The sequence below is a fragment of the Lipophrys pholis genome, assembly GCF_963383615.2.
Source record: "Lipophrys pholis genome assembly, chromosome: 10".
Taxonomy (NCBI): Eukaryota; Metazoa; Chordata; class Actinopteri; order Blenniiformes; family Blenniidae; genus Lipophrys; species Lipophrys pholis.
Genome location: NC_137640.1, coordinates 21,100,336 through 21,128,021, shown reverse-complemented (window position 1 = coordinate 21,128,021; position 27,686 = coordinate 21,100,336). Strand labels below are relative to the sequence as shown.

The 27,686-nt window shown below is 41.5% G+C and overlaps 1 protein-coding gene across 1 annotated transcript; it reads left to right on the top strand.

The window, feature by feature from the left end:
• Positions 1–1,695: 1,695 nt before the first annotated feature.
• Positions 1,696–26,548, top strand: LOC308115545 (dynamin-like GTPase OPA1, mitochondrial; the record flags this gene model as incomplete). Its single annotated transcript, XM_080473103.1, is given in 21 exon segments — positions 1,696–1,721; positions 2,082–2,166; positions 2,264–2,338; positions 2,403–2,465; positions 2,990–3,089; positions 3,184–3,314; positions 3,767–3,839; positions 4,053–4,125; positions 4,213–4,328; positions 5,261–5,325; positions 5,609–5,685; positions 6,413–6,578; positions 6,857–7,009; positions 7,126–7,234; positions 7,237–7,307; positions 7,310–7,388; positions 7,391–7,545; positions 7,645–7,738; positions 9,040–9,150; positions 25,919–25,987; positions 26,075–26,548. Coding segments are annotated over 20 exon segments (1,887 nt in total). The 3' UTR covers positions 25,984–25,987; positions 26,075–26,548.
• Positions 26,549–27,686: the final 1,138 nt, after the last annotated feature.

Here is a 27,686-nt window from a genome sequence, read left to right as displayed (position 1 = left end):
CTGAAATTAATCCACTGTTAATATACTTCTGGGGTTCTGGTGGTGTGTGAGTCCATTGTTGTAAAGTAACATCATTTTAATGTCACCACTATTGCCGATTGCGTGTTTCTAAATGATCATGAAGCTGGTCACGCTGTCAGAATCACTCCTGTCTCCAATCACTCTTTGCCTTATCGAGCCAGTTGTATTTACTGAGCACGGTGGAGCAGTGGTTAGTGCTCCTGCCTCACAGTGAGAAGTGTGTGGGTTCAAGTCTGACCAAGTTTGCAACCCTGTGTGTGTGCGTGCGTGCGTGGGTTTCCTCTAGGTACTCCAGTTCCCCCCCACAGTCCTAAAACATACATGTAAGGTTAATTGGTGATGCTAAATTGCCCCCCGGTGTGGTTTGTCTGTCTATATGTTTGCCCTGCCACATGTTAGAAGATGGTTGGAATATTTTCACAGTTTGCCCTTTTTATGCTGTTTTGTGATGTCACCACTCTCACAGAGGCGACAGGAAACAAAGCAGTCGTAGTGCAATAGACGAGTAAAACAGTTTATTTACCAAATATACAGATAAAGACGTTGAGAGCGGCAGTGGAGTCTCGGAGGTGGTCGGAGACAGACTCTCGGTACACGGCTGTTTCCAACGCTTACATAAACACAACAGTGATCAAAACTCAGATCAACACCACAAGCATCGTGTATAAAGGCATACACACACTGAAACTCCTGCTGTTTTGGTGATCTATTTGGTTAAACTTAATAACACAGGTCTAACCCGCCTGAACTACTGCCCTGGAGAGAGTGAACCGAACATCTTTTCAGGGTTACAAACCCAAAACAAAGAAGAGTTGCTATGAATGGAAAATCTTTTGCGATACTCACTGAATATTTCTCTGATGTGCTTCAAAAGGTATGAGCTCCATTTAAATTTCTGTTTGTAGGGACAAACAAAGTTCAACAGAAGACTGGCCCGAGGAGCAAATTTCGGCCTTTGTTGAGTGTCTCTCAACTTTAATCTCATCCATCCTCACACTACTGCCCCTTAGGACAACTACAAGGGGGGTTAACATTTATAACATGGTAAAGGAGGTTCTAGTGCAGAAAAAGGTTCCATTGGAAAAAACAGATAAACAAACAATTTTAAAATAAAAGACTCAGATGATACACTTTCCTGTTAGACTTCTCTTTGTAGCCCAGACTGAAAATATGGTTTAATCACGAGATTTGAGCGCCCTCTTGTGGAGTTTTTAGGAATCAATATGACTTTACACTTTGTAAATGAAAAATAGAAAACTGTAACAATGCAGTACTTTAATGTGTTATCTGAAAGATAACACATTGAATTTCGGTAACTACATATAAGTTAAACATTTCTGGAGCACTTTTCAGGGTTATTTCTTACTCTGCTTGGGCTGGCGAGATTCTTCTCAGCCAAGTCCACTTTGGTAAGAACAAAGATGGTCCTCTTCCCCTGAGGGTCCATCTGTCTCACCAAGTCTGTCACAATACTCCGCTCTGCATCCACGCTGCCATCTAGAAGAGGAGAGGGAGGGTCAGCGCTCAAACAGATTACCTGCCGAGCTCAGTGGAGTTTAGGTGATTGTAAATAGGAGTGTTCATGGCTCACCTTGGATGCAGAGGATGATTGCATTGGGGTTTTGCATATAAGCCTTGCTGATACTGAAGATGGTTTCTTTTGTGTCTGAAGCCATGCCGGCAGTCACCGTCTGTCAAAGGTACAAATCCATATAATACGAGTGTTTTGCTCCTGTACATGTTCTATCACACTGTGATCTATAGACTGATGAAACGGTTCATTATTTACATCTTTGGACAATCCAGTTGCCAGTTGTGGACAGAAACATTATTTATTTCCTGTGTTGTTGGACAGTGCCCTGGTCACAGTGTATTTTTGCTTTTTCAGGGAGGGACGTGCCGCTCTTATCACCTCCTTCTGTGTATTTAAGTGTATGGCTCTCTACAGCATCATTCAGTACATCAGTGTCACTCTCCTGTACTCGGTATGTAATGTCACTCGATGAGAAACCCTGTGACTGTACAAGATATTTCTCATCTGTGATGTTCTTGGTTTTCAGATTCTCAGCAATCTTGGAGACTTTCAATTCCTCTTTATTGACATTGCAATCATCCTCCTCATTTGACCTCACGAAAGAGGAGGATGTAAGCCACACAGCCTCGATTCAGAGCAGATGAAGTAAAAAATGACTTTCTCCTCCTTGCGTCTTCACACCATTGTATGTTGTTTGTTCCCCTGCAGCTGGCCGCTCTGAGACACGAGATTGAGCAGAGAATGAGGAAGAGTGTGAAAGAGGGGCAGACGGTCAGCTCCGAGGTTTTATAAAAACTTGTTTACAGTTCATGTCATCAAATATTGAATTACATGTTTTCTCCTTTCGACAATATCTTTGAGTGTGAAAGGCCCGGGAATCCAGAGAATGGTACTTGTTGACCTACCAGTTGTGTACCAGTTGTGAGTACACATTCTTTTATGTTGAAAAATTGTTTTTGCCATGAACCTCATGTTTTGCAAGCTATTCACATGTGTGTGAAATTTAGTTCATGTAGTTTTACTGCTCCCAAGTTTTTTTAAACTTTGTTATAGTTTATTTTTCAGTGAAAAAGTAGTACAAGATGTTTTTACCTTGCTGACATGTTTCAACTGCTTCTGTACGTCATCACACGTCAGATGATCCTCTGACTGCAGTTGAAACATGTCAGCAAGGTAAAAACATACTGCACCACTTTGCCAATGAAAAAGAAATTATAACATAAAGTCTAAGATGATAAAATTACTTTTTACACTTTGCATCACTTAAGAAATATCACAGATTATATTACCTTTTATTTTGAGCCAAACCTTATCACATAAATATTTATCAATACGTTAAATTAGCATATTTCTGATATTTGGCATGTTGGGATTTTGAGTCTAAAAATGATTACCACTATATATGTTGTTTATATAAATTTGTACCTTTGACAGACGGTGACTGCCGGCATGGCTTCAGACACAAAAGAAACCATCTTCAGTATCAGCAAGGCTTATATGCAAAACCCCAACGCAATCATCCTCTGCATCCAAGGTGAGCCATGAACACTCCTATTTACAATCACCTAAACTCCACTGAGCTCGGCAGGTAATCTGTTTGAGCGCTGACCCTCCCTCTCCTCTTCTAGATGGCAGCGTGGATGCAGAGCGGAGTATTGTGACAGACTTGGTGAGCCAGATGGACCCTCAGGGGAAGAGGACCATCTTTGTTCTTACCAAAGTGGACTTGGCTGAGAAGAATCTCGCCAGCCCAAGCAGAGTAAGAAATAACCCTGAAAAGTGCTCCAGAAATGTTTAACTTATATGTAGTTAGCGAACTGTGCAAATATAGGTTGACTTCATCACAAGTCTTAGGATAAAAACTTTCCTTTTCATTACACATTGAAATACTGCAGTGTTAGAATTTTTTATTTACAAAGTGTAAAGTTATATTGATTCCTTCCTGAAAGAAAAACACAAGTAGTGAACATATATCTATTAGGCAGACTTTTAAAAAAAAAAAAAGTTTTATTTACTTACGTAAAAACAGTATTTGCACATTTCATCATACCAGTTGGTGTTGGTCACAGTAAGGGAAGTGATTCCTAAATATTCCACAAGAGGGCGATGAAATCTCATGATTAAACCATGTTGTCAATCTGAACTACAGTCAAAGAGAAGTCTCACATTAAATTGCAATATCTTGAATCTTTTATTTGTCTTCTTCTTCAGATCCAACAAATAGTGGAAGGCAAGCTGTTTCCCATGAAAGCTCTGGGCTACTTTGCTGTTGTCACAGGAAAAGGTAACATCTAATACTAAACATTCTTGTGTGCTCTAGTGATGATAACTTTAATATAGATGATTTCCAACCTGATGTTACATGTAATTTGTCTTTGTCCTCTCTTCAAAGTTGTGTGTGTAGTCATTTTTATTGAAATGTTCTGATTCATTAGTTGTTTTAAATTTGTATCAAATTGCTATTTACTCATATTTTTTATTCTTAATGTTAATCCAGGAAGCACTGGAGAAAGCATAGATGCCATTAAAGACTATGAAGAAGACTTTTTCCAGAACTCCAGATTACTGAGGTAAGTTATACATTCAACTAATTTTAATCCAAGAGCTAATGAATTATGTTGGACTCTATAAAAAAACAAAAATGTGTTTGTAACTAGGGACGGCATGCTGAAGGCCCATCAAGTAACAACAAAGAACTTGAGTCTGGCCGTTTCCGACTGCTTCTGGAAGATGGTCCGAGAGTCTGTGGAGCAGCAAGCTGATGTTTTTAAAGGTATGACTGAACTTAATAACTAACTTCTAAACCCAGCAGGAGTCATGTCATAACTATGTAAACATGATTCACCTAGTGTCATAGGTGTCATCTCTCCCCAGTGTTTCACTATACTTGAGGTGAATGGAAATTGTTGAATTTTATTTGTTGATTATGACGAGAACAGGTGATGTTCTTTGCCTCCTTCTGACTCCTTGTTCTCTCCGTATTGGTCTTCTTCAGGCCATCCTGTCACACTTCTGTCTTGCCTTCTAACCACAATTAGTCTAGACAATCACAAGCCTATTGCTAACAGCATCTATGATTTATGGCCATGAGACTGCAGTTCCCACTGGCCCATTGTGTTGCGTATTGATCCATATCCCATCAGATCACACACAGCCGGCTTCCATACTCCATTCATGGCGCCACTGCGGCTCCACATACCAGCAATTACCCTAATCTCCACTGTGGTTAGGGAGCTGCAAGAAGGGACGGCAAGCCTGGTGTCCTTCTGTCTGTGTCTCCATGTCTGTGTGCATATATGAGAGCGAAAACTCTTATTTCTGATAGATTGTTTGTGATTGGCCCCATTGCTTCTCCTCTTAAGGGACCAGTTAAGACAGAGAGTGTGCACTGTCCACACCCGCTTTTTATTAAAGGATAGACACTATTAGCAATCTGAAAGCTGCCTTTACATCACAGCTCGTGGAAACAATGTTGTGTGTGTGGGTGTGTGGGACCACAGCCTGTTGATTGTATTGAAATCACTGTTTGATGAAACACAACATCAAAATGGTGTGAAAACATCTGGGAATCACGTTTGAGCTGCTTACGCACACTTAACCTATGTCTTTTAGAATAATTATAACTTTATCTTCTATCAATGTTTCAGTTGTTAGTTCATGTTGTTTGAGCCAATTATTACTTATCGTTGTTCCTCTACTCCTCAGCTTCACGATTCAACCTGGAGACAGAATGGAAGAACAACTACCCTCGTTTGAGAGAGCTCGACAGGGTAAGAGAAAAGGACATAAATCCTGTTTGGCTTTTGCTCTGACTAAATCTTCGTTAAATCACTGGCACTGCACAACACATGCAAGCAGATTCTAAAACATTTCAATATTTATTTCAACAATATATTTGAAGTGATTAAGCGTTGGCCCAGAAAATATCTGTAATATGCCGTCGTTAACCTTGTCCTCAGTTCATCATTGCAATTTCTTAAAAGATGAACATCCACATCACTGGTATTTGATCATGATGAAGATATAACAGATGCTCCTGTTTTTTCCCTCCAGAATGAACTCTATGAAAAGGCCAAAAATGAAATCCTGGATGAAGTCATCAGTTTAAGTCAAGTGACTCCTCAACATTGGTAAGTTGATGAGTAAATGCACAGTTAAACCTTTCTACAACGAGAAATCTTCAGTTAAATTAGATGTATGCATGTTGTTTGTAGCCCTCCCCGGTGTGCGTGCCATCACTTGTTCCAGATCGATAGTCTGATGAATGGCCCATAGACGGGAACAGGGGTGGCCCTGTTAGCCAGCCAGCACAATTGGAGTTAGTGCTTATTGACAGTGAGGAGTGCTCGCTGGAACAAAAGAAGAGCCTAATGAAATATGAACGTGTGTTTATGATAAATGAGAAAGGTTGTGCAGTGCTCTGATCTCAGGGGTACCAGAGACTCTAGAGGACTTAGTTTTGTTTCATAGTTTCATAGTCCCGCTGCCATAAGAGGGAGAGATAGGGGGGCACTGTGAATGTCAGTATCCTGGTCTGGCTGTGCTGGAATTTAAAGTGAAGTACAAGTGTGGTAGTCCGGACTGAACAAGTGGAAACCTCTTAGCCAATTACAATTCTTTTTTTCTCATTGTTTTTCCACTTAACAGTACCACGTCATAGATCTCAGCTCGATGAGTCAACACATGCTCATTGAATGGATTCTTCTTCATTTAATGCATCACACATCTGTAACTCAGAAAGATTATCTGATTGACACACATCCAAGTTAAAGTGCATGTTGCTAGAAGACAAAGAATGTTTACCTACGATAATACAAAAGTGTCATATTTACATGTAAATATTCTTGTTCATTGTAGGGAAGCAATTCTGCAGAAGAAGCTGTGGGAGCGGGTTTCCACACATGTAATTGAGAACATTTATCTACCTGCTGCCCAAACAGCAGACTCTGGAACGTTTAACACAACTGTAGACATCAAGCTCAAGCAGTGGACTGACAAGCAGCTGCCACACAAAGCATTGGAGGTAATACGGACTGTTTATACAACTGGTCAAATTATAATACAGTTTGTTGAAATAAAATGTTGAATATTACACAATATAAAGTCCGGTTGAGGTTGTTTTTGGTTTAGTTATTTTTTTGAGTTGATGAAGCAAAGTTTTGCATGTCTCTACTTTGTGTTATTGTTATTGTTTACCACTCAGAGTTTCTTCATTCTTCTTCATAGTTCATGATCAATTTAGCAAAAGGTAATAATCCCTCCCCTTCGCTTCATATCAGTTGTGTGCTTTGCCCCCTTTAGGTTGCCTGGGAGACATTGCAGGAAGAGTTTGCCCGTTTCATGGCTGAATATCGAGGCAAAGACCAGGATGACATTTTTGACAAGCTGAAGGAGGCTGTAAAGGACGAGAGCATCAAAAGGCACAAGTGGAATGAGAGAGCCATGGACAGCCTGGTAAATGCAGACTAAATACAGACAAAGCCTCTACTACTATATTCAACATAGCATGTAAAACATCCTGCAATTAAACTGTTATCCATTCTTTCTTGCTCCTTGTATGGTTGTGATAGAGGGTGATCCAGCACAATGCCCTTGAAGACCGATCCATCACAGACAAGCCTCAGTGGGACGCAGCGATCCAGTTTATGGAAGAAACCTTACAGTCACGTCTCAAAGACAGTAAGTTGGCGATGTAAACTTCACACATTGTCACTCATCTCCCATGAGGTGGTCGTGTAAAAACATTAACAAAACTCTATAGAACTTGTTTTCAGTATTATCAGCATAGATAAAAGAAAGTTGAACTTCAGATATTACAGTAATACAGCCTATGATTGTTCTCAGCTGTTGAAATACTTCTTCCTCCTCTCCAGATCAAGGACACATGGCATCAGCTGTATCGTCGACACTTCTTGCAGAGAGCGTTGACCCACTGCAATCTCTGCAAACGAGGTTTCTACTACTATCAGAGACACTTTGTCGACTCTGAGGTAAAGCGAAAGGATGAGGGTTTGTCCTGATTTCAAGCCTTGTGTCGCCTGGATTCAAGGTCACTGTGTGAAAAACCTTGACTTTTTCCTTTTTCCCAGTTGGAGTGCAATGATGTGGTACTGTTCTGGAGAATCCAGAGGATGCTCGTCATCACCGCCAACACTTTACGACAACAGCTCACCAACACTGAAGGTAAGGAAGGAAGACTTTCACAAAGTGAAGTAAAGTTTGTGCTCCTGTTGTTTTCAATTAACCTTCAAATGTCGGTCAACTGTGCTTTACCTGTCAGGCTGTAGTGAATTGTGCAGTGGTCATTTAGTTGGCTGTGGCCATAATGTTCAGGTGTACAGTTGTTTTATGCTGATTATTTATGTTGCTCCACATACTATTGGAACATCTCGAGCAGAAAAACCGCTACGCGAGGCTCCTATTTCTCGATTTTAGTTCAGCCTTTAATATGATCCGGCCTTTCAAGTTCCTAGCCAAACTACATCACCATGGACTGAACACCTCGCTGTGCAATTGGATCGTGGACTTTTTGACAAATGGAAGTCAAAGTGTTAGAGTGGACAAGCTCACTGCCTGCACCCTTTTGATCAACACAGGGGCCCCCAAGGGTGTGTGCTTAGCCCTCTGCTCTTCACTCTGTTCACACATGACTACTCAGCTTCTCTTCCTTCCAATCTCATCAACAACAACAACAATGAGACTGAATACGGAACCGAAGTGCAACAACTAGCGTCATGGTGTGTCGGAAACAATGTTATACTGAACATCAAGAAGACCAAGGAGATTATTGTGGATCCCCTCAAGAAGAGACAAAACAACCACCCTCCACTCTCTATCATCAATGAGATGGTGTAGAGGGTGACACACTTCAAATTCTTTGGAGTAACCATGACTGTAGACCTGTCCTGTAGAAGTTCAGCTGCACTAAGGCTGAACAGCAGGCACGCCAGCGAGTTATAAAAACACTGGGGGAAATCATGGGGACCACTCTTCCTGAGATCAGCACCCATCTACACCACCTCCTGCTTGACCAGCACCTCAGGCAGCAGGTCCAGGGCCTTACCGGCCGGAACATCCAGAAAGGCCCACAGCCTGTACCCTCAGGGTGGGGTCTGTTTATCTGTCATGCCCCTTGCTGCTAAGAGTAAGACTGTTTACATTTTGTGCTGCACTGGACTCTATTTGTGGGGGGTATTTGTGGTATTAATGAAATTCTGCACTGTATCGCTACCACTGTGGTCTACGACATATTTTACTCAAGCTCCATTTCCATCCAGATGATCAATATTTACCTGATGGCAAATGTTTTTAAAAGAGATGCATTATGAAATCAGATGCTTCTCGTTCAACGTGTCTTGAATGAAAAAAACAAAATCCTGATCAAATAAGAGCAGAAAAGATCAAATGCATTGTTGTGAGATAAAGGATTGATTCTGATTGTATAATTGTTGCCTCTGTGTCTGATTGTATAATCATTTCTTTAGTGCGCCGGTTGGAAAGAAATGTGAAGGAGGTGCTGGATGACTTTGGTGAAGACACGGAGAAGAAGACCCACCTCATCACTGGCCGAAGAGTCCAGCTGGCTGAAGATCTCAGTAAGACACCAAGACATTGCAGAAAGCTTGTCCACTCAGTCACATTATTCACATGTTGAACTTGTTCATCAACCTGGTTCAGGGTTCATACAAGAGTATACAATATTTGTTGTCCAAAATACTGAACGATACCTAAAGCTAATGTGCCTTTAATACATCAACAACTTAGGCGTTAAATAGAGTCTTTATGGCAGCTCTCAAAGCCGTCAGAAGGGGGCAGGCGTGCTTCAGGAATTTGTAAAGTTTCATCCCAGACCGCAAGAGTTTATTTAGCACATCAAGCTTGACAGTACAAGCAACTTAAATTGCCTTGGATGTCAAGTAGTCAGCTGCTTTTCATAAGTTTTTATCTTTAGAGAGGATTCACTTTATTCTTCCTTCAGACGTGCAGTTTTTTTTTTTGTTTTTTGTTTTATTATAAACAGGCTGTAATGCTTCCATGCAATCCATGTTGTTAAAATTCCAATTAAAGCTTAAACACTTTCAATTATTATTTTTTGCTCACATTTGGGCGAAGAATCTGCATATTTGGCCCACTATGTATATGTACTTTATCTATGGATGGCCTCAGGAGACAGGGCATTAATATACTTGCATGGCTGTGATGATAACCATATTCCTCGGTTGGTTTTTCTTCAGTATAATTGGCGGCTTTAACTGACCCGTTGGATTGAAGGGAGGTCAGTGTGTTTTTGTGTTCTCAACAGTGTGAAAGTAACTGCTGATGAAGTGACTGATTACGTATAAATGTCAGTATAGAATTTACCCAGAGGTCTCTCCCTGAACTTGGCTGTTTTGTCAGTTAAATAGGTAAATAATGAAAATCACTCTGCTTCTTGAATGTTTGATCACCGTTATATAATCTATGCTGGTCGTAATCCCTTTTTCTACTTTACCTTGATTTTGTTGATCGAGTGACCCAGAATATCCCAGCAGAGTTTACAAAGTGATGTCGTAGACCCAGCTTACGATAGTGCGCGTGAATGTTTGTTCTCTCTATGCTTCTCATGTGTCGAGTGTATGGGTGGGATGAGGCCTGTATGAGTCAGAACGCCAGCATTGTTCTGGTCTCGGTTTCAGCTTGATGCTAATGGTAGACAGAGATGGATGAAGAGGATTTCACTCGCCCTCCAGTAGTTGGGTGTTAGTCATGTGTTAAACTGTGCCACCGGTTGCACGAGCAGGCTGCGTCCATATCATCTGGTGTTACCATGGATCTCTAAATCACGAGAGCTGTTACAGGAACACAGGCTGCTGGCCAGCAGTCCCACACAACTGTTGTTGGGAGGGTTATACATTAGATTTTCTTGCCTAACTTTGTGCCTGGTGGGAGGATTTACACTTGAAACGCTATGTCAAGAGGCTATAAAACAGATGACCCATTACCTAACTTGCCCTGTATATGATCTGTGAGAAACTTGAGTGAACTTGTGGTCTTGCCTTAGTGTGACTGTGCAACTGCAGTATAGATTAAGAAGTATAACACAGTTGTTTACCATGAGAAAATCCTTACGGTATAGTTCACAATATTATCATGCACATATGCAACGTCATTTCCTTACACTTCATTTTCAAAAGCAATATTTTGTTCATGCCGCATCCCTTCTAAAAGCTATAAAAGAGGAGCTGTTTCCATTGGTCTTCACCAACACCACGACAAAGACATCATACACACACCTATAAATGCAAATACAATTCTTTTTATCCGATTGATACACTGGAAATGTCTCTGTGACTGAAAAACTATATTGTTTATCAAATACAAAAGTAAAAGAAAATGTGCTAAAATAAAAGTCAAACTGATGCAGTTTTCTTAAATTTATCTTACTCTCAAAATATGCCTATCTCAACAAGTCAGGCAGTTTCAAAAAAAGATCTATTTTTAAATGACCGTAAGTCTCGTGAAACCAGGCAAAACATTGTTTAGTGACATAAATGACTTTTGAGGAAACTCTCTCCATAAGCCTGTGGGGCATTGTTATCTCAGATTTCCATGACTTGTATCGTAAAACTAGGATAAACAACTTGAGTCAAGAGTGACTGTCTTCTGGCAGTGTTTCATGACTTCTTCAAACTTAAAAGTTTGTATTTCCAGAGCGGTTTTTTATTGGCTGCTAAGCCTAATAATTTTATGGGCATATCAGGAGCTCAACATGAGAGTAGAAATCACACAGTGCCAGGCTCTTTGCAAATTCATTGTGTACAATGTCACATGTATGACATTAGAGAAAAGGCTCACACAAGCTTACACAGTTGTAGCTCCTTTTAATTTTAGCCTGTTGTTGTACTTATTAAATACGCAATGAACCTGTACATACAAAAGTTCAAATTGGGTTTTCTCCACACACACACACACACACACACACACACACACACACACACACACACACACACACACACACACACACACACACACACACACACACACACACACACGCACACACACACACACACACACACACACACACACACACACACACACACAAGCACGTGTCCTCTATCCATTCCACATAAAGGCATTTTAGAAAATGCCTAGACATGTCTGGCCTTGCAGATTTTGAAAGCCAAGTCAATGCCAAACTTTTCCAAACAGGCATGACATTCTGACTTCCCACCACTAAAGATTTCCTTCTCTGATATGTGTGGGAATGTGTTTGGAGTTTGCTGTGGGAGCCTGTAGAGCCGGACCACACCTGTGCCTGCACACTGTGGCTCCTCTCTGGCAGACAGGCTGGTAAATATCTTTCTTCTTTCTGTCCTCATTTTTCTCTTCAACAAAAAGAAGTTAGTTTGAATTAATTCAATGTTGTCCTATTCATTGTACGTGTATTATTTGGGACTGAAAGTGGAAAGAAAAACAGTTGCATCTCTATCAAATTGACAAAAGTAGCTCGGCGTTAGAAGGAAGAGCCACAATTTAAAAAGTTTGGAAAAAATCTTATTTCCATTTTACGGATTATTACGGTTAGGTCATTTAAAACCGCCATCAAAGGAGAGAATAGCTTGAACAAAGGTATATATTTAAAGTGAATTAATCTTTTATTTTAAAAACATCATGAAGTTAATCTCCGGTGGCCTCAGGTCCTCCTCTATGCCATGTTGCCACTTCATTTTCTCCAGTAAAAACCAGCCAAAAATTCATCTTATTAATTTGTTTGAACCCATAAGTGTAATATCTGGAACTATATTTCTCAGCATGCCTATATCACTTAGCCCTAATTTTGTAGTGATGTCAGTTTTTTTTTCTTTTCCTCCTACATAGAAAATGTATGTTCCAGAGTTTTAGCTTTGTCAGTCTGTCAGGTTGAGTTAGTGGGTGAGTGGAGGATCTGGGTCATTAGCTGTCTGACACTTTGCACAGGGCTCTCTGTGTAATGCTGCTTAGACCTGAGTGCGTGGGCTTGGGTATGTGGGTCCATCAGTCTAGACTGAACTGCATGGCTGATGGGCTGACTTTGGTAACATGCCTCAAAGCACACAGTGAGCGAGTTTTCTTGGGGCGAAAGTTGTTTTTTTGGAACCAAAAAGTTCAGATCAGGAGTTTTCTCAACAAAAACTTTTAACTTGTCCTGCACCTCACTTGCATTCACTCTTGAGTCTTCTTGTAATTTATTGAATTAATTAATTTGCAGTGACATGTCCAGTTGCTTGAATGTGGTGTTGACATTTCCAGAGGCTCGTTTTAATGATTCCTCATACTGTGCTACACTATCTAGATGGTTGAATGTTCTATTTTTTAAGAAAGTCACTGTGAGTGTGAAGCAACACAAGCCCCTTTCTCTACAGTTACTGTTTCACATGGTTATTCAAATAAATGGTAAATGGTAGGTAGCGCTTTTCAACTGCGTGAGCAGTCCCAACGTGCTTTACATTGTTAATCACATTCACCCATTCACACACACAATAAAGATGTGTCACACACACCTTCTCCTAGCTGCCAGCACTCTTCAGGAAAAGGAATCTGATGTGTGAAACAACGTCATTCAAAGCATTAAGAATTCCTTTTTGGTTTTCAGGTCTGTCTGGTTGTCTGTCTCTTTTTTTCTCATTTGGCTGAGGGGGAGAAAAGAGCCTGACTTCACATGGCAATTTCAACTCCGAAAAAAGAAGGGATGAGGAGAAAGAAATTGGATGAGATTAAAGTTGGGAGACACCCAACAAAGGCAGAAATTTGTTCCCAGGGGCAGTCTTCTGTTGAGCTTTGTTTGTCCCTACTGGCAGAAAGGACCAGCAAAGCTCAGGTTACAAATACGTGTCAGGTGCGTGTTCGTGTTTTCCCACTGTCACTACCTGACACAGTTAATGAACGGTACAGTATGCACTGCGACGAGGTGTGTGTTTGTCAGTGAGTGCCAGACCAGCTGTGTGGCACAGTGCCGTCTCTGGAGCAAAGCCCAGGCCTAATGTGCAAGCACGGCCCTTTTTAGGAGGCCACTGGGCTGTCGTTTGGCTGCTTCATTGGTCTTCATTCAAACTGGGCTCTCTGTGTGTCTGTGCTGCACCGAAAAAATGACTGTGATCACTCATCTGAGCAAGTGTGCAGCCCCGGTGCATAGTGGTTGGTCTGTCGCATCTCTTTTGAGCTTGTTTTTTTGTTTTTGATCATGGTGAGCTTCCACGTTTTTAATGCTTGAGCACAATTTATTACTGTACTGAATAATTTCATACAAAACATTTGTTGTTTAATTGGTCATAAAATGACCTTTTCTTGAGGGTGTTACTGGATTTATTCATTACCTAAAAGTCATAAAAAAAAACCCAACCTAGATCATTAAGTTTGTTTTCAGTTCATCACTGATTTCCCCAACTTTTCCCTCTGTATTTACCTTTAACCCAAAAGGTTTGGCTTTCTTACAAAGTTCACAGATTGCTGTGTAAATGGAGTCAGAACAGTTCTTTCTTCTTGCCCACTCCTCTTCCTCTATCACAGGAATTGGGCGTCCGTTAGCAGGAAGAAGCCGTTTCCAGCTGTCACTCCCTGTTCCCTTCCTTCTATTTTGCATCATTCTTTCTCTATTGAGACGAATTGTGGCAATGATGCCCTATGATCAACCATTATCATCTTTCAGTGTACAAGGTGGCATTTTATTAAAGCTCAAAAGGACTACAGTAGTTCTGAAGAAAGTCAAGAGCATTTTGGGTCAATTATCTTACTGAGTCACGCACCAGCAGTAAACACAACTATTGTGCAGAAAAAATAAATAGACCTGTGGGCTCAGTGATGTTCTCTGATGAAAGTCCGTTCACACTGAGCAAAAATAATGGCCGCCAGTAATGTTGGAGCATCAAGTAGAGCTCTAGGCATTAGTTACTATTGTCACCGGATGAGCCGTTGGTAGTGGTGTTACAGTGTGGGATGTTGTCTCAGTCAATGCAGAACTGTCCTAGACTTTGTGAATGGTACAGTGACAAGCTCATACTGCCTGAATGACACCATTCTCCAGACCTGAATCCTCTGGGATCAACTGAGTGACCATGTAGTGACTCGTAACTCTGTACCCAGAACCTCAATGACCTGAGGGTACTTCAAGAAGAGTTCGATGCCATGATGCCTCCGCAAACAATAAGTCCACTTGTGAACAGCAGGAGACGGCGTTGTCGAGCTGTAATGGATGCTCAAGGGCACATAACAAGTTATTAAGATATTGACATTTTTCTTGTGGTATACCCCCCAGTGTTGTTCTTGGCTTTGGTTGATTATCTGAGGTGAGCATGAACGTCTTTCTTTTTCCATACATTTCAGCTGAAAGCCTAATATCCCTAACTTTTTGAGGGAAGTGTATAATTGTTCCTGCCATTTTCTAATCCTACAATCAAAGTGGTCTGTTGCCTTTCTGTAATCATCAACCTCTATGTTACTGAGGTACCCGAGAGGATACTTCTACATCCAGTGAGTGGCTGCTTACTGGTTGTTTTCTCTGGTTTAGATTATTATCTGTAAACACTAGAGGTAGTTATGTCAGAAAATCGCAGTACATCAGCATGTTCTGATGTGGCCAGAGCAGCCCATCTGACACCTATTGCCACATCGCATTCAGAATAATTTAAAATGCATTTAATTTCCATTACGCTTGATATTTACCATTTTATGTTCAGTGTCTGATTTGAGCAAGTGGCACATGTTCGACGAGCCTAGAAAAGAAAATCACGCAGTGAGTGTGTGTGTAAGCTTTTTCAGTAAGTTACCAAAATTCACTGGAGGCTGGATGATTGCCACTCATGACGCCAACAACGTGAGTCAAATTATAGATTTCAGCTTTTGTGCTGAGGTTACTTTGGGGTTAGGGAATGAGAGGTGTCAAGAGAGGGTGCTGTGAAATCAGCAATAATGTGTGAAGTGTTTGCATGTTTGCACATGCAGTCACTTTCTCCTTCTACGTGTGTGAAAGCAGACTACAATAAAGCTCTGGTTGTCTGGGCTTGCTCACCGGAATGCCCTCTGAGCCTCACGCTCACTTCGCTTCCTTTCATCTCCTCCCCCTCGCCCTTCTTTGAGCGGGTTCCTCCAGAGTGATTAGTGAGGGCTCAGTGAGAAGTAGTCCTGTTTCCTTCTGCGTTACAGGGCTGACGTATCATCTTTAGGTGTTGTGTGAGTGTCCGTCTGTTTGAACGAGAAGCAGCCAGTTTCAGGATGTTGTTGCTTGCACAAATCTTCAAGCTCCATCGGGATGTTTGATGAGTCATTAGGTAGGTCAGAGGCCACATGTAGTGTATCCCAATATGATCTGAAGTGGCCCCGACCTATAACATATAAAACCACAGTTTTATGAAGCTGTAGGTCCAAGGCAATTGATTCCCAGCACTAACATACAATTAGAGCAATCATGTAGTTTTTTTTTATCATGACATTGAGTAAATGACCACATCAATAGATGCTTTTGAGCTCAATTTCATTTTCACACAAAAAACAAAACAGTCCTCTTGTTCAACATTTTTACAGGAGTTGACATCCTGTGACTCAGAGGAGCTGCATTTTGCCATTTAGGGAGTAAGAAGGGAGGTTTACAATGAGATAATGAGCAGACTGTCTGCTCTGTGGAATTACTTCATCAGCTGTTTTGTCTCCTTTACTCATACTTCCCTGTATATTTCTCTATCACCTCCTCCTTCATAATGCATTTCTTCTTCTGCATTTGTCATTCCCCGGTCTTCAGGACACATTCTTCATCACTAACACTCGTCTGCTTGTGTACACCGAAAGGCTTAATGGTGTTACAATATAACAGTTTCTTTTCTGATATAAAAAAAATCCTCAGGCTCACAAATTTGTCGCTCAATCAACTATCTTATTACTAATTAGTCAAGTATACAAGAAGGATATCAGTTGTCATAACAGACAGAAAAGAAGCAGTACGTTCTTGTTTTTTTTTTTATAATCATCAGAATCACTCTGAAACCCAGATAAACATTCAATCTGAAAAGTGTACATTCCTAGAAAGATTTCACATTTTCAACATCTGCAGATGGGTTTCTACCCCTAATATAACAAGATTTTTTTTGATTTGATAGTTTTTACGCACCACATTTAAGCAACAAGTGTAAATCATTTTTTGCGGATTTTCCTAAAACCATTCAGATGAAATACATTTTCTCACCAAGACAATTTTCAGACTGTTACTCCTTTGTAACCCCAGCACAACTCCAGAAACAAGACATAGATGTCTCAAACGTCAGTGGTCTACCAGGTGGTCGACCAGGGTCTATTTTATTTGTAGTACATGGTTTTGAACGCTGTCTGTTAAGAAAAAAAAGGCTCATCCATATACATATACATTATCATTTTAAATGTCTGAAATTGAAAAAAAAAATTTATTACATTTATTTATGGTCCTTTACTCATTGATTAGTCATTGTTACTAGTTTTTTTTTTTTAATTGTATTTTTTATTGTTGCATCAATTATTTGTCTAAACACATTTGTGTCTATTTCTGAATTCCCTTGCGGGGAAGACGCGCCGGAAATAAATATAGTGGAGTAAAAAAAGCAAAGAAATATAGGTGTGTGTTGTAGATGACAGGCAATCTTGAGGTGATGATGGAAGTGGTGATTAAGAAATAAAACTACGAAGGAAACTGTGAGGCCATCTCTCATCCTCCTCGGGGAAAGAGACAGAGAGAGAGAGTGAGTGTGGGAAAATAGTAAAGGGGAAAGATGTGGGGTGATGGGAGGGGAACGCTTCTGTTCACATGTTCCCAGCACAGTTTTGCCACCGGGGACCCGTTCCCACTGATCATCCTGTCACTCACACACATGCACATGTAAAAGATCTGACAGCAGGTGCCGGCTCAGATCAGCTAATAGAAAAACCAGACAACCCTCACTCTGTAACAGTTTAAAAACCTAAAACTCTAGGTTGGATATTTTTCATGTCGTAGTCATTCTGCCTTTGGAAATCAATGGTAAATTGAGATTAAGTGCTTGTCTGGTTTGTGAACAAATCAAGAATAAATGGGAATTTTGTCTGGTAGACCATACCCAGGCTAAGCATAGTTGTGAGGAAGTAAGGACTTTATTTCTAGTGAGATGCTCTATTTGTTTATTATAAGCAAATCTGTTTTCAATGGAAAAGCAGAAATAATGGAGGTGTGCCTTTGCGTGGGTTCTTTTTTATTTTTTTCATTTTCAGGTCGAAATCACGATGAGACAAAATAAAAATGTGGAAAATGTTCATTAGTTTATCAAAACAAACATAAATTGAACTTATTGTAAGTGGCATTGAGGCACAATAATATGGTCAAATTAATTAGTGGAACAGTTGTGACAGCATAGCCTTTTCTGGTTTGGCCTTTAAAACACCTAGAGTCACCTAAAGTGCTGCTTATTTTCTCATGCATCAGAGGAATTCCAGCTGTGTTTGCTGTTTCCTTCGTGTTACGTGCAGGTAAAGGTTTGTGAGGTCCGGAGCAGCTGGAAACATGACAGACACCCGAGGACACCAGACGGGCAGTGAGTAGCACTGTTCTGTTGCACGCTGGCCGAGCAGGTAACACAGATTTGGTAGTTTCTTTGACATATTCTGATAAAATCTCAGTTTAAACGCGTTTGGCATCCCCGGGCTCAGACAGATCCTTAGGATTGATTACCACTTAGCTTCAGCGCAGGACTTCAGTTAAGTGCAAGAAGTGAGTTGTATAAAGCCTTTAACAACTGACCCTTTGACAATTTACATGTTGAGTTATAAGGAAAATGACAGCTGTTCTTCTTCTCATGGTTATATAATTAAATGCTGAAAATGACTTCCCCGCTCCTGTTAGTTGCATGTGCATACTTCCATACTTTTCTTGACCACAGTTTTATTCTAAAAGAAAACAGTGAAAAAAGAGATTGCAGTTCAGTCTAATTCACATCTGTATTTTTCAGATCATCCAGTCAAAATTCCAAATGATAGAATTCTGAGTGAACGAGGAGTCTTACTCGGTCTTGCAGGAAAATACACCTGACAGGAGACATATAAGTTCCTTTCTGTACTTTCAGAGTACTGCTGCTCGTACAGACTACCATCTGTACTTTCTACCAGTTCCACTGTACATGTTTTTTTCATTTTGTTTTTAGGCATTTTGTTGATCTGCTATTCAAAGAATTTAACATCAATTTTTTTTTATCAAATCCATAAGACCAAAAAAATATAATAATATAACATGTAATGTCAATGTGCTGTCGTCACAGCAAGATTATTCCTGGTTGTTTTCTGGTTTGGGGCCTTTCTGTGTCGGGTTTGCATGTTCTCTAAATGGGTGTGTGTTTTACAGTTTCCTTCCATATTCCATGAACATGCACTTGGTGTTACTTGGTGACCCACAGCTGTGTAATGTGAATGTCTGTGTTGGTTCTTTGACTCACCTTTTCTCACAGCACGCTGGGATCCGCCCCAGCACACCACAACCCTGAATTGGATAAAACAGTAGAACATGAATTGAATTTACTAGCTGACGGCTCACAATAACATTAAGACTTGACAGGATTTTTTTGGGGGCGGGCTTTGCACACGCCATGTGCCAACACGCTGCAGAGAAGTGGCGGTCAGGAGTCCTGCCACATCCTGTGTTTGTGTAGATGCCTTTTGCTTTGAGTCGAGTCAAATTGCACAGGACTTTGTTTGGAAATACACTTGCACCTTGTCATTTTGCCATGCTCTCGGAGTCACACTCACAAAAAAACTCATGCTTGTAAAACCAAACCTGCCAAGTGTGACCACAACGTCAGTCTGCATTGTTACATTAAAATCTGTGAATATTAATATTCTAATAATATTTACGAATACACCAATACCCCTTTTTTAAAGGACAAGGATGAGTACTAACTTTTAGCGACTTGCTGATACAGAGTACTGATATGAGTACTTATTCAATGCCTTCAAGCCTAATTCATACTCCATACACAAACGATTATCATCTATCTACATGCTGCCCTATGCGTACTGTAGACCGAGGGACTGAGCTCGCTGTGTGCCACACACTCCAGCTCACTGCTAATGAGGGCATCAGTCATACTTCAATCATGTGTACCTTGTTGCATCGCTGGTGTGCGAGCCCTGAAGCTCTTTAGCATGTAGCATGTCAGAGTTACTACTGAGCCGTTAAACTAATGAGTGACATCAGACTAAACTCTGCTGGTCCAACAGTCACTGGTGATTAAGTGTTTGGTGTCGCACAAACTAGCTTTCACCTCCTCTTGATATTTAAGCAGAACATCATTTACATCTGCCTTCCATTTGTCATTCTCATTACTGATTTGGGTGCATCCCTGATCATTTTTGTTTCAGTTAAGGTAAAAACGTTTTACTGCCCCCTCCAATAAAATACAGTAAAAATCGCCATTGCAGAGTTCATTTAAAGTTTTCCCTTTTTTTCTTACTGAGCGTATGTGTTAAAGTGTTGCTGTTGTTTGGTCTTCCCTCTGGCTGACCCCAGGCACTGACCTGTTCGGACCTCTGCATGTCTCTACCCGAGGTTGGACTGCTTTCTTTCAGGCATCTGTTTTCTAGATAAGAGCCGTGAGTGCTAAGGCTGATTCATTGTTCTGTCACAGACATGGCGTTTGAGCCGTCGACATACCTGCTCTCCCTGCGTCCATGTCTCCCATGGCCCAGCTTTTATAGCGTGACAATCCAGATTTAGTGACAAATCAAGCTGCATGCTGAGGGAAAGGGCTTTTCTGTTTGTTACATTAAGAGATCAGCTTTCAAAGAAGGAAACAGCAAAGCGTTTAAGCGTCCACTGTTTCCACCTACACTGTGGCCTTGGAAGTCATGAGGTATAAAAAGTTGCTTCTTGAATGATGACAGGCAGGGACGGGAACCAAACCCCTCGCCCAACTCTCCCCAGTGACCATGCTGTGAACTGCATCTTGCTTGTCAGTAGTACATTTCATAGCAGTGTGCGGAAGTAGCCTCAACCTTGGCGTTAAACTTCATCCGCTGAAATCTTGCTGTTGCCACTTCTTCATAACAACCGCCTTTTTTTTTTTTTTTTACGGTTCTCTCCCTTTCACATTCAGTGAAAAAGAGTGGCCATCTCCCATAGGAAGAGGATTAGTTTCCTCTGCTTCACAGTAAGTTGTAGGCCTCCCTGTCCTCTCTCTCTCTCTCTCTCTCTCTCTCTCTCTCTCTCTCTCTCTCTCCCTCTCATCTTTTTTCTCTCCTCAGCTCTCCCTCTCGTCTATGTTGGCTACTTGTCCAGCAGGGCCACACAGTCTAATTACAGGTCAATTAAAGGCTTTCTGGCTCAGTCCTCCTTCTGCCAGTGCTTCTGCCATTGCAGGCTTATGGGACTCTACAGAGTGAGTGAATGAGATATCATTTCATGTGGAGATCAGCCGAGTGAAGGCCCTGAAAGAGAGGATTTAGGGGAAAGGCTCCCCTCTCTTTCGCCCAACCTGCCAGAGTCCCTCCACCCTCGGCAACCCACACACCACCAAGCATCTTAAAGAAGGGGCCTCTGGGATGGAGGCCAGAGGATTATGGGAATATTCATGACCAGATAAAGGGGTGAGCGGTTGAATGACTGTGTTTTGGGGCTCATCTCTTAGATAAACAGCAGCCTAAATGGAGTTTTAGATCGCTACTCCCACCGCTCAGTAAGTAACAGGCATTGGTGACTCTGTCCACTGTTTTTGTTGCATTTTCACAGGATGGTGAAAGGAAGGCCTTGTTGTGGCCTTTTCTTCTTCTTGCTGCTGTCTTTTGGTAGCAAGCAGATGGTGCTGGGAGAAATAAATATCTGTTTCTCACAGTTTTCATCCACAGAATATTGGCTTTTCTGAAAGGCGCTATTCATATTCACCCATGGCCTCCTGGGCTCCTGAAAGCTCATTTTATTGTCATTAAGCATCCTCTATTAAGGAATGGCTTGATTTGCTTTTAAATTTCTGATCTATCCTGTCTGTTTATTCAGTATCATGGTGGACAAGCTCCAAACCTTATCAGCCATAGTTAGGAGTAAACCTGCCATTAATTATTAGCTCCAACATTAATGGGACTCGAGCTGATTTGGTTGTTTTCCACAATCTCAGTTTAAGTGGACTTGTTTTATTCATGTATTCAAATGAAATGTTTGTAGGTACAATGGCATACAGCGTAGTCATACACAGCTGTTTGCCATGCACCTGTGGAGAAGCTCAAGTGATCTGCTGTCTACCTACACCGTGTGAAAGAAAAGAGCAGAGACTATGGCGAAGCTGGCATACGGGCATTGCACTTGAAGTAATTTGAGCAGCTGTCTCAAGCACACTGCATTCGTCATTGATGTCTTTGTTTAGGCTTTATTGTTTGTGCTCAGTCCAAAAGGGTCTTAACAGTTGTCATCAAAAGAAAAGTTATCAAACAGGTGTTGGTGCTCTTTCAGGCCCGCAGTAGCTCAGCTACGTCTTTCCTGAAAGCTGGTGTGTAGAACAGTGTAGTTTGGTATTTGGGTTTGATGCGCTCAGTGATCCCACCGAATCCCGCTGAGAAGGTTTCGACGTCATTAGTATACACGTGCCTATTTATCAGATGAGGAAAAGAGAACAGCCAGATCAACATGTCAAATACCTCTATTAGAAATTCTGCAAGCTCAATTTCACATCTTGATAATAATCAAGATTGTATCTGGCGTCTGTCAGCTAAACTCTCCTACATCATTCTAAATCGTTTGGATGCAAAAGGAAGAAATACAGTTTTGATCTCAACATGTCAGCCCTGGATGGCGCTATGCTGATGACACGCGCCTCTATGAGGTAGTGAAAGTACTCAGAACAGTTTTTGACATGAAAGAAAGGATAACAACATTTTCTACAACTTATTCAGGACAGAACAGAAGTGCTGATCCTCGGTGCAAAGAGTTAAAACACTTTGTAATCTTTGATTATGATCTCTTTTGGGGACTTTTTTTTTTTATCTCTGAGCAAGATTGAGAAACTAATGCACAACTTTGAACCGAGCAATGAGGAAGTAATGACCTCCTTTATGGTTGACCAAAGACAACAGCAGTTTAAAACAAATTCTGCTGAACAACACAATTCTGCACAACCTGAAGTTAAACACTTATTTACACCGTTGTAAAGTTAAAACACTTGCTCCCCATTTGTTTTTGTATTGATCGGTCTGGCAGCAGGTGACCTGACTGACAGTCAGATTATCAATGAACCTGCTGGATTTCAGTTCCTCCTGAAAGCAGAGAAAAACATCTGGCAATGCTTCTTTTAGCCACTTAATTTAGAATGCTAGAAAAACTTTGAGAATATGTGAAACGAGCTGATAACGGTCATATTCTTAAACAACTTCAACCTCACCGCTTCAATCTGGCTCTTCATTTTTGATTTATTGATTTTTTTATGTTTTCCTGTCATGTTAGGTATTATGTATACCAATAAATGTATTTTTCCTGTAGGTTTTAATGCTCCCTTTTACAAAGTAGATTTTAGTTTTAGCATTTTATTAACCTTTTGCTGTTTTATTATGTGTGTGAGTGTATATTCGTCCCCCTGATTAGTTAATTTTTTTATGTGTGTGCCTGTGCGTGCATCTTGTGTGTACCTTAGGAAACATATAAAGAATTCATATCTGAGAGGAGCAGCCTCCATTTTGACTTGAATTTCATCGTGAAATATATTGCTACTGTAACTTAAAGGCCGATTGTCACTTTTATTTTCTTTAACAGCCTGTCGGCTTTAGCAGACCCCCAGTGTTAGACTTAAAGCGCTGGACACAGTAATTTTCATTAATTATTTTTGAATTACACATCACAGATTAAAATTGGCCGTCATTCTTAGCCCAAGTCAGTGTCCCATCTGTTTTCCTCAGTCACAATCGCAACAGAAGCATTAACAGTTTTTTGGTGTTTATATTGGCAAAAAACACATTTGTTGAAAATCCTTGTGATAGGGATACTATAACTGTTTCATTTTGCATTTCTCAGTTCAAAGTATTTGTTTGTCCTGCTACCAAAAACCTATTGAAATACTCCCCCAAAACCAAACTATTATATTTAACACCGCACATCTAAACCTGACTGAATTGTGCAAATAATTCAGCTTGATAACTCAACAAATTGATTTGACTTAAACGTAGTGTCTTGTTACAGATGTGGACTGGCTCCAGTGTCTGTCAGGAGCTTTGAGCTGGTTCAGCTGCAGCTGCATGTGTAGAAGTCACAGAAAGTGATTTTGATCCTCACGTTAAAAGCTTTCCCGGTTAATCTTGGAAATTAAACCAGTCTTTTTATTCTCTCTTTTCAAACCCAGCAGTCAAACCTCTGCACCTCAGCTGCCCTTGGTGATGTCACAGAGCTCGGCATCTCTGCCCAACAGTTGGCAGGATCCTTGGTGGCTGACCGGTGTTCATTGGTCTATATTTGAATCACTGAGGCTCCACCTTATCAGCCACATCTAAACCCACTGAGAAGCTTTGAAGCTTGAGCCAGGGGATTTCCTATGTTTTTGATGATCTGACAGTCGGTACCCTCCTTTCTGTACACCACCCAAGAAAACCCCCACCCATCCTCTTTGGACCTCACGTGTGTTTCTCTTCAGGTCAGCCAGATGTTGGTAATCCTGCCTTGGTTGTCTTGGATTGAGTTATATTGTCTTGTGGCCAGGGCCAGCATAGCTGTTAGCTGCCTAGGAATTGTGCCCCGCGGTGGACTCCATACTGGAATGGCGTACCGCAGGGTTAAGTTTCATTCAACCACACACCTGCTGCAGCGACTTGTCAGTGTGCCCCTCAACAGCCCCCCCCCCCCCCCCCCCCCTTAATGCCTCCATCAGGTATTGTAATCTGCCTTGCCATTTCCAAATGTGTGTTAACTGAGTATCAAACGCTGGGGACTTTTTTTTCCTTCCACCTGCCAGCCGTGACTGTGTAGGAAGGTGAAAAGAGGTGGAGGTGGCATGACTGCACAGCTCTCAGTGGATTTCAAGACATTAGAGGTGGTTGTGTCTGTGTGCCTCTCTCTGCCAAGCCTGTCTGACTGTCAGTCAGCTGTTCCTCTGTCTGTGTGTTGTTGGTTTTCTTGTTATCCAGCACTTCTTGGTCTTGCTGGTGTTTGAGGACGTAAGTGGGGGAGTGTCCTTATTTCTTCTAACAATCATTTGCTTTCCATCCATCAGGAAAAGGATACCTCAGCAGCCGTGCCCCCATCAAAGGAGGCTGCACACAAGCCCCTGAATCTGATATTTAGTTTCACTCCGAGGCACGCACACAGTTATCACCTTTGTGCCGACCTGAAATGGACCCTCAGGACACTGTTGCTCCGAGGTCCAGACCGTAATGATTTATTCTCCTGAAAACGGACAAGTCTTTTAGAGCTGTGTTTTTAGTGGGCCTCCTCTGAGGACAACGGCGCACAATAGTTCGCCTATGGATCTCGTGTTGCTGATTGATCAAGATAGAGCAGCGCTAGTTTGTTCTTCAGAGCTCGTGTTTGAGTTTGTGCTTGGGGGAGATCCAGACAGATTAGCGAGGGTGACAGGGAGCCTGCAGAGCCAGCCAGGCCTGGAGGTGCAGCTGGCATTGCAAGCCACAGCTTCCTTCTCTCAGCGTTGGCCCACAGACTTCCTTTAGCCACTGTTTAATCAGTGATTAGGATTGCCTTAGATGGCTCGCTCGTCTCGTGTGACAGTACATGTAGGGTGGAAGGATTGCTCGTCTTATGGAGTCTGTGGACAATAGGAGTGTGATTGTGAAGTGAAATGAGCGACTCCTTTTCCAGTAGATTCCTCCTTTTCAAGTGAAATGTTGTTATGGCGGCCTGTTCTGTCCGTTTGCAAATGTGCCTGGGAGGTTCACCATTCAAAGGGCCGTGCTGGAGTTTTGATGTGGTCTGTGCTAACTGGGAGAGAGCACACAAGCCTTCACCCAGATACATGTGGAGACGGTCTGCCTTCTGCCGTCTGTCAGAAGAGACTGTCTGGTGCTTTGCTGAAAAATGTGGGTCAATTTCTACCTGCAAATATAAATGACATAGATCGGTTTGGTACAGTGTCTCTGTTCAAAGAGCAGTTTAATCACCAGCCACTCATTCTGATAAAAGAAATCATTTTTCTGTGCAGCAGTTTTCATCGATCAGTCGAAGATATTTAGAAAGATTCAGATTCAAGAAACCACATCCAGATGTTAGAGAAGCCTTTTTCTTTTTCTTTTTCTTTTTTGTTTTAACTTCTGAGAAGAACTCAAGGATGACTCTTATCAGGAGAAGAGCTGGGTTTGCCTATGGACCCCAGTATCTGGTACTGTGATAAACATTGTGAATAAATGTTTCCCTTTGATGACCAACCCACATTTTCTTTTTTACAGAGAAAGTTCGTGAGATCCAGGAGAAACTTGAAGCCTTCATCGAGGCTCTTCACAAGGAGAAATAAGCAGGTATGTTTCTTTATCATCTATAGAGGAAGTTGTTTCTTTTGAAAAGCTTTGATGACAACGAGGTTTTCATGCTGTTCTTCCCAACAGAGCTCTTGAACGTAAACAAAGAAATTCACTGAACAAACATCTGTAAATTTCCATCATCGCCCCCGTGCCCACCTCAGCTTTCACTAGATTTCACCACCGACGACTCGGCTTCTCGTCCCCCCGATGGACTATGATGGAAAGATGGACTTGAGCAGGAAGACGGGCTGGAGGAGCAGATTTCTGACTGTGTTCCCAGTTCTGTTTCTCTTTTTGTTGCTAGTGTATATGATGAAGTACCGATGTGTGCAGCACTGGAACTGATATGTCACCTTGAATGTCATACCTTTGTCTCACCCGGTAGTCATAAAAAATAAAAGAAACTATTCGTTGATGGAGAGAAGGAGAGAACTTTGCTGTACATATGACACAAAGCTTTTCATTTAGGCCCCTGGGTCTGTTTTTGATTGTAAAGTGATGTTTCCCATACAATCGTGGCGGTCGCCAAGATTAAATTACGTCAGGTTTTGGATCGACCAACGCAATATTGCTCTGTTCCTTCATCTCCAGATAGCCTCTTTCTCCGTTATTGTCATTCACACAGACAGATGAGAGCGAATGCATAACAGTAGTGCGCGAGACTCGCACGGTCCGAACCCCCAGTCGGTCGCTTTTTCTTTGCCTTATCGAGCCAGTTGTATTTACCAAGCCTGTGTCATTCCACCACAAATTTACATGTTTGCTGAAAGTGTTGCCTCTAGTGAAGAGTAGCTTCGTTAATATATTAGTAAACTGTAGGAGGAGGAGGGGCTCACTAACCCTGAACTGCCTCATTCCTGACAGCAACGTGACGACGACAAGTATCATTAACAGCTTGTATTCATCGTACCTGTGATCCTGCTGCAGCAGTAAACAGGTCAAAATACCAGTCAAGGTGTTTGTGGGACATATCAGCTGTTTAGTTGTTGTTTAAGTTTTTTTCTCAATGTACTTCATGTTTGAAGAACGAGCATCCAGTCCATAGAGCATCTTCCTCTAGCTATCTCTGGTAACTGCAGTGAAACTTAATGAATTAGTCTTCAGATTATTTGCAATGTGAATTTCGATACTAAGAAAACATCACAACAAAAATGATTTTATTACAGCTAGAGACAGTACTATAGTTAAATATATTTAATAACTTGTTAATGAGTAAGGGAACCAGTAAAGATTTGTGCTATTGTATCAAAAGAAATATAACTGGAACTGTAAATTATTCATCTTGGTTATTTTCCACAGCTGATAATGAGACAAACTTTGAAACTCAAAAGAAGAATTCTGAAGGCAGGTAATGGGGGACATCACCTATGTTGCATTGTTTCCTGTTGCGCCCCACAGCAATCTGTTGTATGTGTGTGTTTGTGTTACATGGGCCTTTGTTATCCTACAGCTGGTTGCCACTGGATGTGCTGACCTGCGTGCTGATGTGATGAGGCCTGAACTTGAGGTATAGGCAAACCCTTGGAGTATTTAACTCTGCAGGCTGTCAATGTATCCCAGAGTGGCCTGATAACGGGCTGAAAGCCGGCAGCAGCCCGCGGCAGCAGGGAGACGGCGAGGCAGGCAGGCAGCTGAGGGCCTGACTGATTAATAAGGGAGAGTCCAGAGGTCCTCCACTCCTGGGCATCCGCTCTCC